At 30.5% G+C, this 16,870-nt stretch overlaps 2 protein-coding genes across 2 annotated transcripts; one reads left to right on the top strand and one right to left on the bottom strand.

The window, feature by feature from the left end:
- Positions 1–3,942: 3,942 nt before the first annotated feature.
- LOC119615617 (serine protease 1-like) lies at positions 3,943–4,909 on the bottom strand. The gene has a single exon (XM_037971625.1). The coding sequence runs from the start codon at positions 4,876–4,878 to the stop codon at positions 4,069–4,071; it is 810 nt and encodes a 269-aa protein (XP_037827553.1). The 5' UTR covers positions 4,879–4,909; the 3' UTR covers positions 3,943–4,068.
- A 3,583-nt stretch (positions 4,910–8,492) lies between these two features.
- Positions 8,493–9,430, top strand: LOC119615616 (serine protease 1-like). Its single transcript, XM_037971624.1, has one exon. It carries the CDS (start codon positions 8,564–8,566, stop codon positions 9,374–9,376), a length of 813 nt encoding a protein of 270 aa, XP_037827552.1. The 5' UTR covers positions 8,493–8,563; the 3' UTR covers positions 9,377–9,430.
- Positions 9,431–16,870: the final 7,440 nt, after the last annotated feature.

Raw genomic sequence — 16,870 nt, 5'->3', positions numbered from 1 at the left:
AGCAAAAGGTCGTATAATTCTTATAGTGTTTAAATTTGAATAAACTAGTTTTAGAATATAAAAGTCTAGATCAAGTAAAACATTTGCCGATTATTTTAACCAAATCGGACAACACCTAATCTATTGCCAAGAAAGGTCAAAGTTGAATTATTTTAATATTTAGTTTTTTTTTTAGAAAAATGTAATCAAATATATAACATTTTTAAAGGGAGTTCTTAAATAAAGAAAGATTTCTTCCTTGAGGCCTGAAATTTTTATTTCTAAGCAAATAAACCCTTTGCTGTACTTGGGGTCCAAATAAAGACCCATTTTAAAAAATGCTAAAATAAAATCTTGGATTTAAATCTTTGAAAAATTTAGATTATAATATTTTATAATGTACTTTTAAAAAGATAATGGAAATTTATTATTTAATAAGATATAAAGTTGATATTTTAAAAAAATATGGGGTCATTCGGGTTTTTGGATTATAAAAGGGTTAATTTTTCGTATATATCGTTTTCAAAAATATTGAAATAGTTTTCATTATGTATTAGCATTTTTATAAAGAACTATATTAATAATTAAGCATTTTGGGGTCATAGGTCCCTAGTAGGTCAAGTATAATGTTGGGTCACTTTGGCCCTTAAGGCATAAAAAGGGTTAACTTACACATTGTTTAACTTTTTAAAGCAATGAAATGTTTATAATCAAATGTGGAAAATTAACCATTTAAGAATCATGGTCTAAAATTTGTTAAAATAATACGGGGTCATTTTGGTGCTTAAGTGATAAAAAGGGTTAATTTTTTTCTTAACCTAATTAATAATTTTAAATTAAAGGGTTAATTTAGGCTTTAGTTAACTTTTAAAAGCATAATGCAATGTTTATAAACAAATGTTGAAAAATAACCATTTAAGGATCATGGTATTCGTTAAACTAATATGGGGTCATTTTAGTCTTTAAGTCATAAAAAGGGTTAATTTTAGTTTAATTTCATTTTTATAAAGAATTCTAATTTTAAGAAAATATTTTTCTTAACCTAATTAATAATTTTAAATTATATTTTAAAATCTTACCTATACTGTGAATTTCCCAAAGGGTTAAACACACCATTTTTGGCTGCGTACTACGTCAATTGAACAACTCAACATTTTAATAATAGACATTTTCTTGCCCAAAATCTTTAAAAATAATTTTAGCAATTCTTATTTTATTTCTTTTGCAAAATATCTGTTTCCAGCAGCACACAGCAAACCTAATGATGGACGTAATCAATTAAAAATAAAATTTTAATTAAACAAGCTAAATATACTACAATTTACTCTCAAATTCATTTTAATGAAAAATATATAAATAATAGAAATTGTTGCAAAAAAATGTAGAAACTTCCACAAGATTTTAGGCTAAAGCTTTTGAAAATAGAATTTTAAATTAAAAAAATTATATGGCCAAATATTTAATTAATTTATTTTTTTGTTTTGAATTGATCAAAAAAATGTTGACCTTTTGATTTTATATTGAAAAACTATAAATTAAATTTATGTATAATAAAATAATTTATAGTTTTTAGTTTGAAATATTTATTTATTTTTATTTTGTTTTTTAATCTCTTTACAGGATCAGTACGATAATTTAGCGATACACACAAATAAAGGCATTGAATTTTTGGATAAATATGCAAATTTTATAAGAGATCGCTTAGCGATAGAAACAGAATATGCCGCTAAATTAAGGTAAGTTTAAGGAATTTTCATATTAAACTATTTCTAAAGGAAAGAGAAAGAAAAAAATCCCTAAAAGTAGTCAATTACTGATGAAAGTAACCTAAAAAAAACTAAGTTAATTTTTAAATTTTATGTAAAATAAGTTGATTTAAAGCTTAATTATCAAAATTTTTAACGATTTAATCATTATTTGCCCAAAAGTAACCGATTACTTTTAAAAGTAATCATGAAATTTTACACTAAAACTTATTGTCTTAATATTTTTGTAATAAAATTATATATTTTAATTAAAAAACTATTATAAAAACCTAAATTTGCTAAAAAGTAATCGATTACTTTTAAAAGTAACCATTTTATTTATTACATTAACAACGTTTTTCATAAACTCTTTAATAAAATAATATAATTAAAACATTGTATAAATTGTAATAACATAATTAAATGCTTTGTATTATTTTTTACTGTTTCAAGCAATATTTTCCAAAAATAATCGAATACTTTTAAAAGTAATCATGAAATTTTTACACTAAAAATTGTTGTCTTAATACTTTTGTATTAAAAGTACTAATTTTAATTAAAAAATTCAAATAAAATAATATAAAAAAGAAAAAATTCAAAAAGTAATCGGTTAATTTTGAAAGTAACCATATTATTTATTACTAAAACAAAGTTTTACATAAACGTTTTATTGAAAAATCACGATTGAAAGTGAAGTTAATACAATTTTTACTGTTTCAAGCTATATTTGCCAAAAGTAACCGATTACTTTTGAAAGTAATCGTGAAGTTTTGAACTAAAAATGACTGTCTTAATATTTTTGTATTAAAATTATTCAATTTCATTAAAAAAATCCTCTAAAAACCTACATTTCCTAAAAAGTAACCGATTTTTATAGAAAATAACCATTTTATTTGTTACTAAAACAAAGTTGTACATGAACGTTTTATTAAAATAACATAATTAAAAGTAAAGTTAATAAAATTTTTACTGTTTCAAGCAATATTTGCCAAAAGTAACCGATTACTTTTATAAGTAATCATGAAAATTTGAACTAAAAGTGATTGTCTTAACAATTTTTTATTAAAATTATTCACTTTAATTTAAAAAAATTGTATAAAAACCTACATTTCCTAAAAAGTAACCGATTATTATTGAAAGTAACCATTTTATTTGTTAATAAAACAAAGTTGTACATAAACGTTTTATTAAAATAACATAACTAAAAGTAAAGTTAATACAATTTTTACTGTTTTAAATATTATTTGCCAAAAGTAACCGATTACTGTTAAAAGTAATCATGACTTTTTAACTAAAAGTGATTGTCTTAAATGTTTTTGCATTAAAACTATGTATTTTAATTAAAAAATTAAAAAAAATCGTATAAATATGAAAAAATTCAAAAAGTAATCGATTACTTTTGAAAGTAACCATTTTATTTATTAAAAAAACAATGATTTTCTTAAAATTATAATATAAATAACTTGTGTGTGTGTTTTATTACCACAATTTTTATCAGTTTTAACCTTTATTTGCTAAAAGTAACCGAATACTTTTAAAAGTAATCGTGGAATTTTACATTAAAAATGTTTGCCTTAATATTTTAATATTAAGACTATTCATTTCAATTGAAAAAAAAAATTAAAAAAAACCCTTAAAATTACAAAAAGTAATCGATTACTTTTTAATGTAACCACACGAAAAATAAAATAAATAATGTTTTTGTTAATATTTTCATTAAAAAAGACGTTTTAAAGCAAAAAATCTTTTAAAAACATAATATTCCCAAAAAGTAATCGATTACTTTTGAAGGTAATCATTCTATTTATTACAAAAACAAAAAGTAATCGATTACGTTTTAAAGCAATCGTTCTAATAAACGGTATCCATTCAAAATATAACAATAATCTACATATGCCTCTATCGGGCACCTCTGATGGTTATCAAACTCTTTCTTTTTGCTTTAGTTCTCTTCAGTTCAAGGCCCTTTATTTCCTCTTATTATTCACTATTTCACCACAATTCTAATAGAAATTTTCAGCTTAGAATTACAAATACATAATAGTATAACCCTAGGCGCTTTATTAAAAAGCTTTTTAAATAACAAACGTTGGCATACTTTTAGGATGTTGCATTTTATTACAACAATTATAACTACCCTTTATTATTCTAAGTAAAGTATAGCCCTAGGCGCTTTATTAAAATCCATTTAAAAGCGTTTTAATTTAAAAACTTGGCATACTTTTCGGAGGTTTGTTTAATGATTAATAATTCTTTAAAATAGTTTAAATTAATGAACCAGAAATATTAGTTTATAAATTCAAACAATTTTATTCGACTACTAACAACTACTACTTCAAAACACTTAGTAAGCAATGCCAGTATTGGCCTGGATCCAGGTCAAATAGCTGGTCAAACGGGTAAAGGCGGCAGGATAGCCCTTTTCACAACCAGCTTTAGCACCGAACGAAGTCAAACCAACTTGAACCTTGGTGGATTCCAAAACCAAAGGACCGCCAGAATCGCCATTGCAGGTGGAAACAGCATTAGCAGTAGAAATGCAAATATTGGAGGCAGTAACAATGGAAGAACCATAAGTTTGAGCACAAACAGCATTGCTGATAACTTGCATGCGAGCCCATTGCAAATGATTAGTAACACCACTGGTCTCATCGGAGATACGACCCCAACCGGAAGCAATGACATAATCACCAGTATAAGTCGAATAAGAATTGGCAATGGCAGGCAATTTAACCGGTTGGATCTTGGCCGAATAAGCAACAGCAGGGATCTTAATCAAAGAGATGTCATTCTTCAAGGTTTTGCTATTCCAGCCAGCATGAATCAAGACATTATCCTTGGTAACAGTATAGCTAACTTCAGCAGCGGTACGCACGGTAGCACCCAAGTATACGGTAATGGTGTTAATGCCATCGGTACAGTGGGCAGCAGTCAAAACCCATTGGTTGCCAATCAAAGAACCACCACACCAGGAGGAGGAAAGAAAATTAACTTTCAACGATAAACCAACTTGATAGGGAAATTGACCCACAGCAGCATTATTGCCATTGGTAATACGACCCTCAGTTTCAACGACGGGCACTACAACATTGCGTTGCTGCAATTCAGCGGAGGCACTGGCCAAAGCCAAAGCAAATATGATTAAGAATTTCATGTTGTTCAACTACTTTGCAAAACTACTAAAGTTAGAAGCTTTTTCTTCAAAGGTTTTATAGTGAAATTTTCTCCATAGTCTTTGGTTTTCCTAGCTGTGGAGATAAGATTTATTATTTATTATTTTAATTCTTTACTAAAGGAAATCTTTTGTACGAGTGTCTAGTTGGGAAAACCCTTAGATTTAAGTAATTTTTTTTCATTAAGTTTTTACGCGTTTTCTATTGATTACTTTTTTAAATACAACTTTTTTTGTGATAAAGTTAAAACTATTTGCTTTGACTTTAAGTATCTTATCATATATATTTGGAATTTTATTCAGTAGCCTTTATTTATAGTAAGTTTTGACGTCATTTTTAGAGGTGGTTTGTTTCAAAAATTTCATTATAGATAATTTCAAACACTTCAAACTTTCTTGGCGGATTTAACTAGTTAAGCTAGTTCCTATTTGGCAAAACTCAACGATCACTGTTCGACGATTCTGTTTGATTAATCGAAAGCTTTTGTTCAGCGCTGAAGCATGTTTTGACTCAACTAATTCCCATTTGACTGAGTCCCACTCATAACTATATATGTAAATGCGATGGGCACCTAAGATCCGACGATAATTAAAACACTTGAATCAACCGGATGGGAGGGAGAAACCCTCTCGCTCGCAGCCAGAGAATTTTCTTACAGAAAGGAACGTGTCGATCTTGGCTAAAGGAAGTTTTTTCTCCCTTTCGCGCACAAGCAGATGATTTTCTTACAGAAAGGAACGTCTCGAACTTGGTTAAAAATTGTGATGATCAGCAGCGCAAGGTTTTAGACTAGCTTAAAGAGCGGTTAAACTTTGCCAATACTGAATCAACCACTAGTTGTTTCTCTTCTAAAGAACAATTTGATATTCTCTTCTCGATTGTTATGGAACATTTGTTCCATAACAGAAAGGAACATATAATCTTTATTTTGGTTCACAGGTTCCAAGTTCAGCAGTTCAAGGTTTCAAACTAGATTAATCCTTGTTATTAGATCGGTTCACTTTACAAGTGAAGAGCACCAACAACAAGCCTCGAAAAGGACACTAAAATACCAACTACTGATAACGTTAAGGAGTCAAATCCTAAAAGCGAAGAAGCTACCACTAACTCGCCAAAAGAAGGTGCAGCTGCCCTTTCCAAAATTGGGGAGGCGCCAATTGAAAGGGATATCAAAATCGGCCCCGATAAGGGCACTAAAACACCAAAGACGGTACCCAAAGCATCATTAGCAAGTACTGGTAATTTTGAGGAGTCAAATCCTAAAAGCGAGGAGGAAATCACACACTCGCCAGAAGACAGAACAGCAGTGCTGTCCAAAATTGGGAAAGTGTCGATTAAAAATACCGCTCTAGCTATGCCTGATAAGGACACCGAAGTGCCATCAAAGGTACATACTGCATTAGCAGCCACTTCAGGTTACCCGGAGGAGTCAAATCCAACGAGCGGGGATGTGATCACTAACTCGCTGGAAGACAGTCTTGATTTTTTTACAAGATGTTTTTCCATTCGACCAAACTCGGACTGCATTAAACGAGCGTTTATTCTTCACCAAAGAAGAATTAGATCTTCAATTTGGATAAAAACTGGATTTCATTTAATCACAACCAAAAGGGTTTCTTACAGAAGTGAAGAATCTTCAATTTGGAACAGATTAAGTTTGACGGTTTAAAATGTTACCAATTCAGCGGCCGAAAGTTTTAAACTATTTTTGGCTAAACTCGACCACTGTCGACTGAAGAACAATTTGATATTTCATAACTTTGCAGATAACTGAGTACCGATTTGGATTACAACCCAAGGAAAAAACTAACTACCACTCGATCAGAAATATAAGTTTTTTTTTACAAAAAAGAACAGTAGAATCTTTCATTTGAAATGAACCGATTATAACTCGTTTAACAAGTTTTGACTAAAATCGACCACTCTCGAATTTAACGGATCCTTTATTCTTCCTCTTAAGAACTATTGGATGTTACTTAACTTAAACAGTAAACAGGGCCCCACTCGATTACAGTCAAAAGGAAAAAACTAACACCTACTTGATCTACAGATTAGAACAGATGGATCTTCAATTTGGAACGAAGTGAGTTTAACTGCTTAAAAAGTTGTTAGTTTAGTGGCCCAACGTTTTAACTAGTTTGGATTCGGACATTGCTGATTCCTTTACTAAAGAACAATTGGGTATTTCTTAACTTTGGAGAAGAACTGGCACCCACTTGATATGAAGCAAAAGGTTTCTCAACAGATCAGAATCGAAGGATCTTCAATTTGAAACAAAGAGAGTTTAACTCCTCATAAAGTTGTCAGTTTAATGGCCCAACGTTTTAACTAGTTTGAGCTCGGAGTTCTATTCGAACATAATTGAAAGGTTTTCCTACAGAAAAGAATGAACCGAGTCAAATTCGATTGACCAGATATTGTCGGCGCAATGAGCCAAAGTTTTAAACTAGGTTATCCTCCAATAAAGAACAATTGGATATTTCTTGACTTTGGAGAACACTTAGTTCCACTCGATCACAAACAAAAGGAAAAAAACTGACACCCACTTGATCTGAAGCAAAAAGGTTTTTCTACAGATCAAAATAATTCCTCAAAAAGTTGTTTAATGGTCCAACGTTTTAACTAGTTAGGAAAGGTTTTCCTACAGTAAAGAATGAACCGAATCAAACTCGATTGACTAGAGATTGTCTGCTCAATGGGCCGAAAATTTAAACTAGGATATCTGTTTTTTGAAAGATTATTAAAATGAGGCTAAAATCACAGTCACTGCAGCATCAACTGAATCTCACTCGATCAGATCTAGAAGATTTTCCACTGTCAATAACTATATGTTCTTCAACGTTTCCCAGTTTTAAAGCAGTTTTAACTAATGTGTGTTATTAGATCGGGACATTATTCACACATCGATCGATACCCAAGCTATGGTTGTTAGCTGAGTGGCTCAACTAGTTTAGACTAATCCGTTTTAGAGTTATACGTACAATCGATTTAAAAAATATTCATTGCCATGATCACTAAAACGAGCTGTTCTCATTCAACGGAAAAGGCATCAATTTGTAACGAATCGATACTACCATCTCTGAAAGTTGTGAAACCAGGATAATCTCTGCGGCTCCGGAAAAGATTCGGGATCAATTTTTGTTAAAAATAGGACAAATTACCACAGTTTCGTCGTTTGAAACTTAAAAGCCGAAAATGGGAATTTAACTGATGACTTTCTTCTAAAACTATTTGAAATAATGTCTCTATTCCTGGAAATATTCTCAAGAGTATAATTTTTAACATTATCTAATTTAACAAAAACTGCAATGGAAAGTACTGCCTCTTAAGACCATTCACTATCAGAACCACCTTATCAAACTTTCCAAAAGAAAAGCAAAATGAGTTTGCAGTAATGCAAAGCTACTTAACAGTAAATGCCAATCTGAGATACCACAAAATCATTGGAATATATAGGGCAATAAATCAAACTAATAACTTCAAAATACTAAGTTTCCTCTACAATAAATGCAACACGATAAGGAAACGACTCACGTCTTGAGTATGATTTCTTTTATAAATTGCCTGATAAGGCTTGCGCCTCTAAAAAAATTTTTGGACTATAAATACTAAGGTTCGAGAGCCCAAAAGTCATCAGTTGTTTTTTGTTAGCAATTTGGAACAACAATGAAAGTTTTAATTATATTCGCTTTGGCCTTGGCCACCGCTTCGGCTGGTGTTATTGAACCCCGTGATATAGTTATGCCTGTATTGGAAAGCGAGGGACGTATTACCAATGGCAATACTGCTTCTGTAGGTCAATTCCCCTATCAGGTGGGTCTTTCCTTAAGACTTAACGCTCTCTCCTCTGCCTGGTGTGGTGGTTCTTTGATCGGCAATCAATGGGTTTTAACTGCTGCTCACTGTACCGATGGCATTCAATCGGTTACCGTCTATTTGGGTGCCACCGTACGCACCTCTGCTGAAGTCACCTACTCCGTTGCCAAGGATAACATTATCATTCACTCTGGCTGGAATAGCAATACCTTAAAGAATGATATCTCCTTGATTCGCATTCCTTCTGTCAGCTATACCTCCAGAATCCAAGCTGTTAAATTACCCGCCATTGCCAACTCTTACTCTACTTATGCTGGTGATTATGTTATCGCTTCCGGTTGGGGTCGTATCTCGGATTCTGCCTCTGGTGTTACCAACAACTTGCAATGGGCTCGTATGCAAGTCATTACCAACTCTGTGTGTGCCCAAACTTATGGCAGCTCTATTGTTACCTCCTCCAACATTTGTGTTTCTACCCCTGGTGGTGTCTCTACCTGCAATGGTGATTCTGGCGGTCCTTTGGTTTTGGAATCCAACAAGGTTCAAGTTGGTTTGACCTCTTTCGGTGCTGCTGCTGGTTGTGCTAAGGGTTACCCTGCTGCCTTCACCCGTTTGACCAGCTACTTGGATTGGATCAAGTCCAATACTGGCATTGCCTATTAGACGATTTTGCGAAAATTTTCCGGTTTTAATGAAATAAATGTTTGATTAAAAATATAGTGTTTTTGTTGAGCTTAGCTATAGCCATAGCGATAGTAATATTTTTCGTTGAGAAAAGTATTAGCGATATATTTCTTAAGCTAATAATAATATAGGAAAGCTTTTCGATAAGCAACTCTTGAACTTACTTTAGTGATAGATTGAGAAAGCTTGAGCTTTCTATTAAGGAAAGCTTAAGCTAGCTGTTAACGATATATTTCTGTTAAGTTAAGCTTGAGCTAAACGTTAGCGATAGATTTATGTTAAGGAAAGCTTGAGCTTAAACATTAGCTTCAGCTGAAAGTTAGCGATAGATATCTGTTAAGGAAAGCTTGAGCTTACTCGTTAGTGATAGATACCTGTTAAGGAAAGCTTGAACTAAACGTTACCGATATATTTCTCTTAAGGAAGGCTTGAGCTAAACGGTAGTGATAGATTTCTGTTAAGGAAAGCTTGAGCTAAACGTTAGCGATAGATTTATGTTAAGGAAAGCTTGAGCTAAACGTTAGAGATAGATTTGTGTTAAGGAAAGCTTGAGCTTAACCATAAGCGATAGATTTATGTTAAGGAAAGCTTGAGCTAAACTGATATCTTTTGGAGTTTCCATAATCGCAGTTCCAACTAAATTTTAGCGATAGATTTCTGTTAAGAAAAGCTTGAACTAACCGTTACCGATATATTTCTCTTAAGGAAGGCTTGAGCTAAACGGTAGTGATAGATTTCTGTTAAGGAAAGCTTGAGTTAAACGTTAGCGATAGATCTCTGTTAAGAAAAGCTTAAGCTTAACCATAATCGATAGATTTATGTTAAGGAAAACTTGAGCTAAACGTTAGCGATAGATCTCTGTTAAGGAAAGCTTGAGCTTACGCATAATCGAAAGATCTGTTAAGGAAAAACTTGAGCTAAACGTTAATGATAGATTTCTGTTAAGGAAAGCTTGAGCTAAACGGTAGCGAAAGATTTTTGTTAAGGAAAGCTTGGTATCGGTACAGCTTGAGATAACTTTGTGATAACCATTCTCCTGGTTTAGGGGAGTTCAATGATAACTGCTCTACTCATAAAAAACTTATAAATTGTACTTATCATTACACAAGTATCTATAACAAACACTTAATTTTTATTGGCGACTTTTCCCCACAATCTAGCAAACACTTAAAATTTAAATTGCTCTTTCTATAAACTGTTCGGAGGCCAAAGTACCCCAATAATAGAAATTTGACACCCCCATCTAATGCAATCAAAACTAAATTACAACAAATAGCTTTAAGTATGTAATGCATTAAACAATTGGCCAAATAAAAGGGGAGACCCTCAACACTCTAAAATGCAACACTCATTAAAAAAAATATGGGGGAAATACACAAATTACCTACAACTAGAGTAACACTATACCAGGCGCCCCTTAATTTGAAATATTATATCCCCACCTTTACAAACAAACAATGACGTGTGAAAGTGGACAATTTGTGGCAGAACATTTGTCAAATTTTTTTCTTTCTTTTTTCAAATTTTATTTATTGGCCAGAAATTGTAATTGAGGCCACAATTTCATTAAAAGGTGTGTTTTTAATTGTTAAAAATAACTTGAAATATTTTTGTTTGTAATAAAATATTAAAACTCACTTTTAAACATTTTGTTGTTGTTTATTTTTGGCGTTTACAAGTACCATGTAAAGTGTATTAAATTATTTCAAAATAAGGAGTGACTTTGAGTACAAGTTTTAATGTAATAAATTGTTAATAACAAAAAGAAAAAAAACTAAAATAATTCTTAAGAATGTTTTTTGAAAGCTGAATGTGTTTGACCAAACCAAATAATTAATGTTTTAAAAAACAAATGCTAAAATAGGCGAACATGTTGAGCTAACGAGAGCAATAGATTTCCGTTAAGGAAAACGTTAAGTTTACGTTTAGGAAAGCTTTTGGTAACGATCGCATTAGATATCGATTTGATATTACTTAGGCGATAGAATTCAGTTAAGGAAAATTAGAGCTAAACAATAGCGATAGATATCTCTGAAGAAAAGCTTGAACGATAGATTTTTGTTAAGAAAAAGTGGAGCTGTGTGAGATTTCCGAAACGTTAGCGGTAGATTACACAAAAGCTTGGGCTGAGAGTTAAAAAAAGATTCCGTAAAGAAGAGCTTGGAGTAAAGATTGGAGTAAAGACTAACTAACTAACTAACTAACTAACTAACTAACTAACTAACTAACTAACTAACTAACTAACTAACTACTAACTAACTAACTAACTAACTAACTAACTACTAACTAACTAACTAACTAACTAACTACTAACTAACTAACTAACTAACTAACTAACTAACTAACTAACTAACTAACTAACTAACTAACTAACTAACTAACTAACTAACTAACTAACTAACTAACTAACTAACTAACTAACTAACTAACTAACTACTAACTAACTAACTAACTAACTAACTAACTAACTAACTAACTACTACTAACTAACTAACTAACTACTAACTACTAACTAACTAACTAACTAACTACTAACTAACTAACTAACTAACTACTAACTAACTAACTAACTAACTAACTAACTAACTACTAACTAACTAACTAACTAACTAACTAACTAACTAACTACTAACTAACTAACTAACTAACTAACTAACTAACTAACTACTAACTAACTAACTAACTAACTAACTAACTACTAACTAACTAACTAACTAACTAACTAACTAACTAACTAACTACTAACTACTAACTAACTAACTAACTAACTAACTAACTAACTAACTAACTAACTAACTAACTAACTAACTAACTAACTAACTAACTAACTAACTAACTAACTAACTAACTAACTAACTACTACTAACTAACTAACTAACTAACTAACTACTAACTAACTAACTAACTACTAACTAACTACTAACTAACTAACTACTACTAACTAACTAACTAACTAACTAACTAACTAACTAACTAACTAACTAACTAACTAACTAACTAACTAACTAACTAACTAACTAACTAACTAACTAACTAACTAACTAACTAACTGACTAACTAACTAACTAACTAATTAACTAACTAACTAACTAACTAACTAACTAACTAACTAAAAGCTTATAAATGGAAAGCTTCGATTAAAGATTCATACCAATAAAGCTGCGGTTAAGCAATGCTTAGTTAACTTAAAATTTTCTTACGAGGGAGAGCTTCAGATTAGCTTCAGTGAACATCTCCTTATTAATAAAAGCTTTCAGACAAACTTGCTTCAATTAAGCTTAGAAAGCTTAGATTAATAATTGGTTAGATCGAAGTTAAATTAACTTCATAATTTCATATTAAAAAGAGCTTATACTAACCACTGATTTCTTCTTGAAGCGAAACTTTAAGCTTTTCGTAAAGTTAAGCTAGCTTAAATGCTAGATTTTAATATAATGATTTTGATTCTTAATTAGTGTATCATGTCTGTCAGTGTTTGCAAGCCAAAATCTTGATTCATGCCAATTGATACGGTTATTCACGTTGTTATTGATTTTCTGCAACAATTTCTGTACAATTCAATTGATAGAATAATACAAAAAAGTGCAGTTTTTCATTTCAATTGTTTGAACTTGTAAAGGGTGTCTCCTCTAGCAGTATTTGAAATTTGACTCTCCGATGATCTTATACCTTTTATCTCTCATTTTAGGTTAATATTTTGAACAGCTTTCAAGATCAAGCAAAACAGACGGTCCTTTTCTGACCAATCGTAGATCCTTGTTGTATTGACCAATTTTTACATCAATTTTATGTCAAACTTTTGAACAAATTTTACATCAATTATGAAAGCTTTAATAAAATTGGTTGCATTTTTTTTAAATTTTTGAATAATTTTTACAACATCCTTAGGTCTCTTAGTTGAACAACTTTTACATCAATCTTATAATTGAACAAATCTTACATTAATCTTTGAATACTAATTACATCAATGTGATACATTACAAAAAAAATCACCCTTTATTTCTTTATGCCACTAAAATGCAATCAACCACCATATGCTAGTTGATTGGTGGTGGTTAGTGGCTTGTTGCTCTTAAAGTTTGTAGATCAACCTTGAAGCTTTTAAAATTGTCTATAAAGTATGAATTATATTACCAGTGCAAGTGTTGTGGTTTAAAGCAGCTTAAAAATCTCTGTAATTTTGACCTTTTTTGGCATCATACGAAAAAAAAATCATACGGACACAACAAAGCACAACACTCTAATATTGACACTTTAACTGACAGTTTCAAGTATGTTTACATTTTTATTTGTTTTTGTATTATTTTGTTACTAAATAAAGACCATGTACTTCTTATAAAATGTTGCAATTGTTGTTTTTTATAGTTTTTTTTTTTTTAATTTTTATATTTTGGTTTAAGGCATTAAATTGTTGTATTTAGTTTTTTTTGTTATTATTATTTTAATGACATTACTTTGTATAAAAATGAATTAAAGTTTTTTTTTTGTATTTTTGAAATGTGTTAACGTCATTTATGCACCTGACAAATGCTGGGGAATATAACTAAAAAAAATAATTCTGGTTTTTAGATTTTAAATGAATTTTATTCTAAGAACTAGGGTTTTAAATAGAGTTCATATTTTATTAGTTTCTATACCTAAATCGTCAACACTTTTTACTTAAATATCGGCTTCTTTTTTTGAAAAATTTTAGTTTATTTAGTTGAAAAAATTTTACATTAATTGTTGAATAAATTTTACATCACTTGTAGTTTCATTTGTTAATAATTTGTACATCAATTGTGGCTTGTTATACCCTACAGCACTATAGTGGGGAGGGTATTATACGTTTGTGCTGATGTTTGTAACACACAAGTATACCGATCGACTCAGAATCACATTTTGAGTCGATTAAGACATGTCCGTCCGTCCGTCTGTCCGGCTGGCTGGCTGTCCATGTAAACCTTGTGCGCAAGGTACAGGCCGCAATTTTCGAGATAATTTGATGAAATTTGGACCAAGCATGTTTTTTTTTGGCACAAGGACGAAGCCTATTGAAAAATGGTTGAAATCGGTCCATTATTTCACCCCATACAACCGTACCTCCCGATTTGGGCTTTTTATGCCATAATTACGTCAAATATACTATTATCTCTCTAAAAATTGGTACAAATAAGTTTCATATAAGTATAAATGACACTGCAGATTTTCGTAATGATCGACCCTTATTTGACCCTAGCCCCCATACAAACCCCCCTTCAAAAAATGTCTTAAACGTCTAAAATTGACTTGTAACCATTTGTATCGCAATGAAACTCAACATAATTAACTGTTATTTAAAAATATATCCTTTTTCCCAAATTTAATGAGGATCGGCCCATGTTTGACCTATACTCCTATATAAAGCCTCATTTAGAAAATTTGTTTTTTATCAATAAATTGCTTAAATACTTTGGAATTAACGTAAAATTCAACATAAAAGTTTCTTTGTGAAAAATAAAAATTTTTAAATATACTCATGGTGTAGGGTATTATATAGTCGGCCATTCCTACTTGTTTTTATATCAATACTTGGTCTATTAGATCAACACTTTTTATATCTATTATGTGTCTATTTATGGAAGAATTTTCATATGAATCATATACCTACTTATTTTAGAAATTTTACAATCAAATTTAAACAACTTTTACATCAATCGTGGATAGTTAAGTTGAACAATTTTACATCAATTGTGAGTTCTTAAGTTGAAGAATTTTTTAAATCAATTTTTAGATAAAATAGAAGATTGACTTAAACATTTTTTACATTAATCTTAAGTCATTAAATTGAACAATTTTTACATTAATCAGGGATCGTTTTAGTTGAACAATTGTTACATCAAACGTTGGTATTTTTCTAACAATTATTACATCAATCGTGATTCTATTCCAAAACATTATACATAACATGTTCGTCCTGTAATTGAACTATTTTACATCAGTCTAGGATTGTTATTATATATCGAATTTACATCAAGTGTGGGTCCTTTAGTTAATAATTTTTACGTCAATAGTATGTTCATTAGTTACGAATTATTTTCATTAATTGGAGAACCTTTATTTAAATAATTAATGGGGTAACGTGTCATAATGTCCATAGACATTATGAGACACTAAATTGAGTAATAATGTCCATGGATGTTATGACAATTTCGAAAGTGTCACAATGTCCCTGAGCAATGCGACATAAAGTCCACATGGATTTCAAAGAGTCCATTTGTCAAAAAAATGCTTAATTTAGCGAAACCGGTATTTCAAATACCCCAGAGTTTAAAGCCCCTGAGCCAACCGAAGGGCGTCTATCCATGAAACTTTTCGGGATAAGTGTGTTTCTTATATTCTAAACAAGCTTTCCAATACATTTCTGTTTTAGTTAACAATTTTTCCATAAATCTATGAACATGTAGTTGAACCATTTTGTAAATATTGTGGATGTTTTGTAGATCAATTGTGGATGTGTTGTGGATCATTATAGATCAATGTGGATCAATTTTGTATGTATCGTGGATCTATTGTAAATCTATTGTACGTCTATTGTAGATCTATTAGTTAGTTAGTTAGTTAGTAGCTAGTAGTTAGTTAGTTAGTAGTTAGTTAGTTAGTTAGTTAGTTAGTTAGTAGTTAGTAGTTAGTTAGTTAGTTAGTTAGTTAGTTAGTTAGTTAGTTAGTAGTTAGTTAGTAGTTAGTTAGTTAGTTAGTAGTTAGTTAGTTAGTAGTTAGTTAGTTTAGTTAGTTAGTAGTTAGTTAGTAGTTAGTTAGTTAGTTAGTTAGTAGTTAGTTAGTTAGTTAGTAGTTAGGTAGTAGTTAGTTAGTTAGTTAGTTAGTTAGTTAGTAGTAGTTAGTTAGTTAGTAGTTAGTTAGTTAGTTAGTTAGTTAGTAGGTTAGTTAGTTAGTTAGTAGATAGTTAGTTAGTTAGTTAGTAGTTAGCGTTAGTTAGTTAATTAGTTAATTAGTTAGTTAGTTGTAGTTAGTTAGTTAGTTAGTAGTAGTTAGTTAGTTAGTTAGTTAGTTAGTTAGTTAGTTAGTAGTTAGTTAGTTAGTTGTTAGTTAGTTAGTGTTAGTAGTTAGTTAGTTTGTTAGTTAGTTAGTTAGTTAGTAGTTAGTTAGTTAGTAGTAGTTAGTTAGTTAGTTAGTTAGTTAGTTAGTTAGTAGTAGTTAGTTCGGAGTTAGTTAGTTAGTTGTAGTTAGTAGTTAGTTAGTAGTAGTTAGTTAGTTAGTTAGTAGTTAGTTAGTTAGTCGTTAGTTAGTTAGTAGTTAGGAGTTAGTTAGTTAGTAGTTAGTTAGTAGTTAGTTAGTTAGTAGTTAGGTAGTAGTTAGTTAGTTAGTTAGTAGTAGTTAGTTAGAGTTAGTTAGTAGTAGTTAGTTAGTAGTTAGTTAGTTAGTTAGTTAGTAGTTAGTTAGTTGTTAGTTAGTTAGTTAGTTAGTTAGTTAGTTAGTTAGTAGTTAGTTAGTTAG

Source organism: Lucilia sericata, unplaced genomic scaffold (genome assembly GCF_015586225.1).
Source record: "Lucilia sericata isolate MDLA Ls3-8-SP2 unplaced genomic scaffold, ASM1558622v1 Contig006296F_arrow, whole genome shotgun sequence".
Taxonomy (NCBI): domain Eukaryota; kingdom Metazoa; phylum Arthropoda; class Insecta; order Diptera; family Calliphoridae; genus Lucilia; species Lucilia sericata.
This window is presented reverse-complemented; position numbering and strand designations above follow the sequence as displayed.

Coding starts and splice junctions, on each gene's coding strand:
- LOC119615616 (XM_037971624.1), top strand. CDS start 8,564: ATGAAAGTTTTAATTATATTCGCTTTGGCCTTGGCCACCGCTTCGGCT.
- LOC119615617 (XM_037971625.1), bottom strand. CDS start 4,878: ATGAAATTCTTAATCATATTTGCTTTGGCTTTGGCCAGTGCCTCCGCT.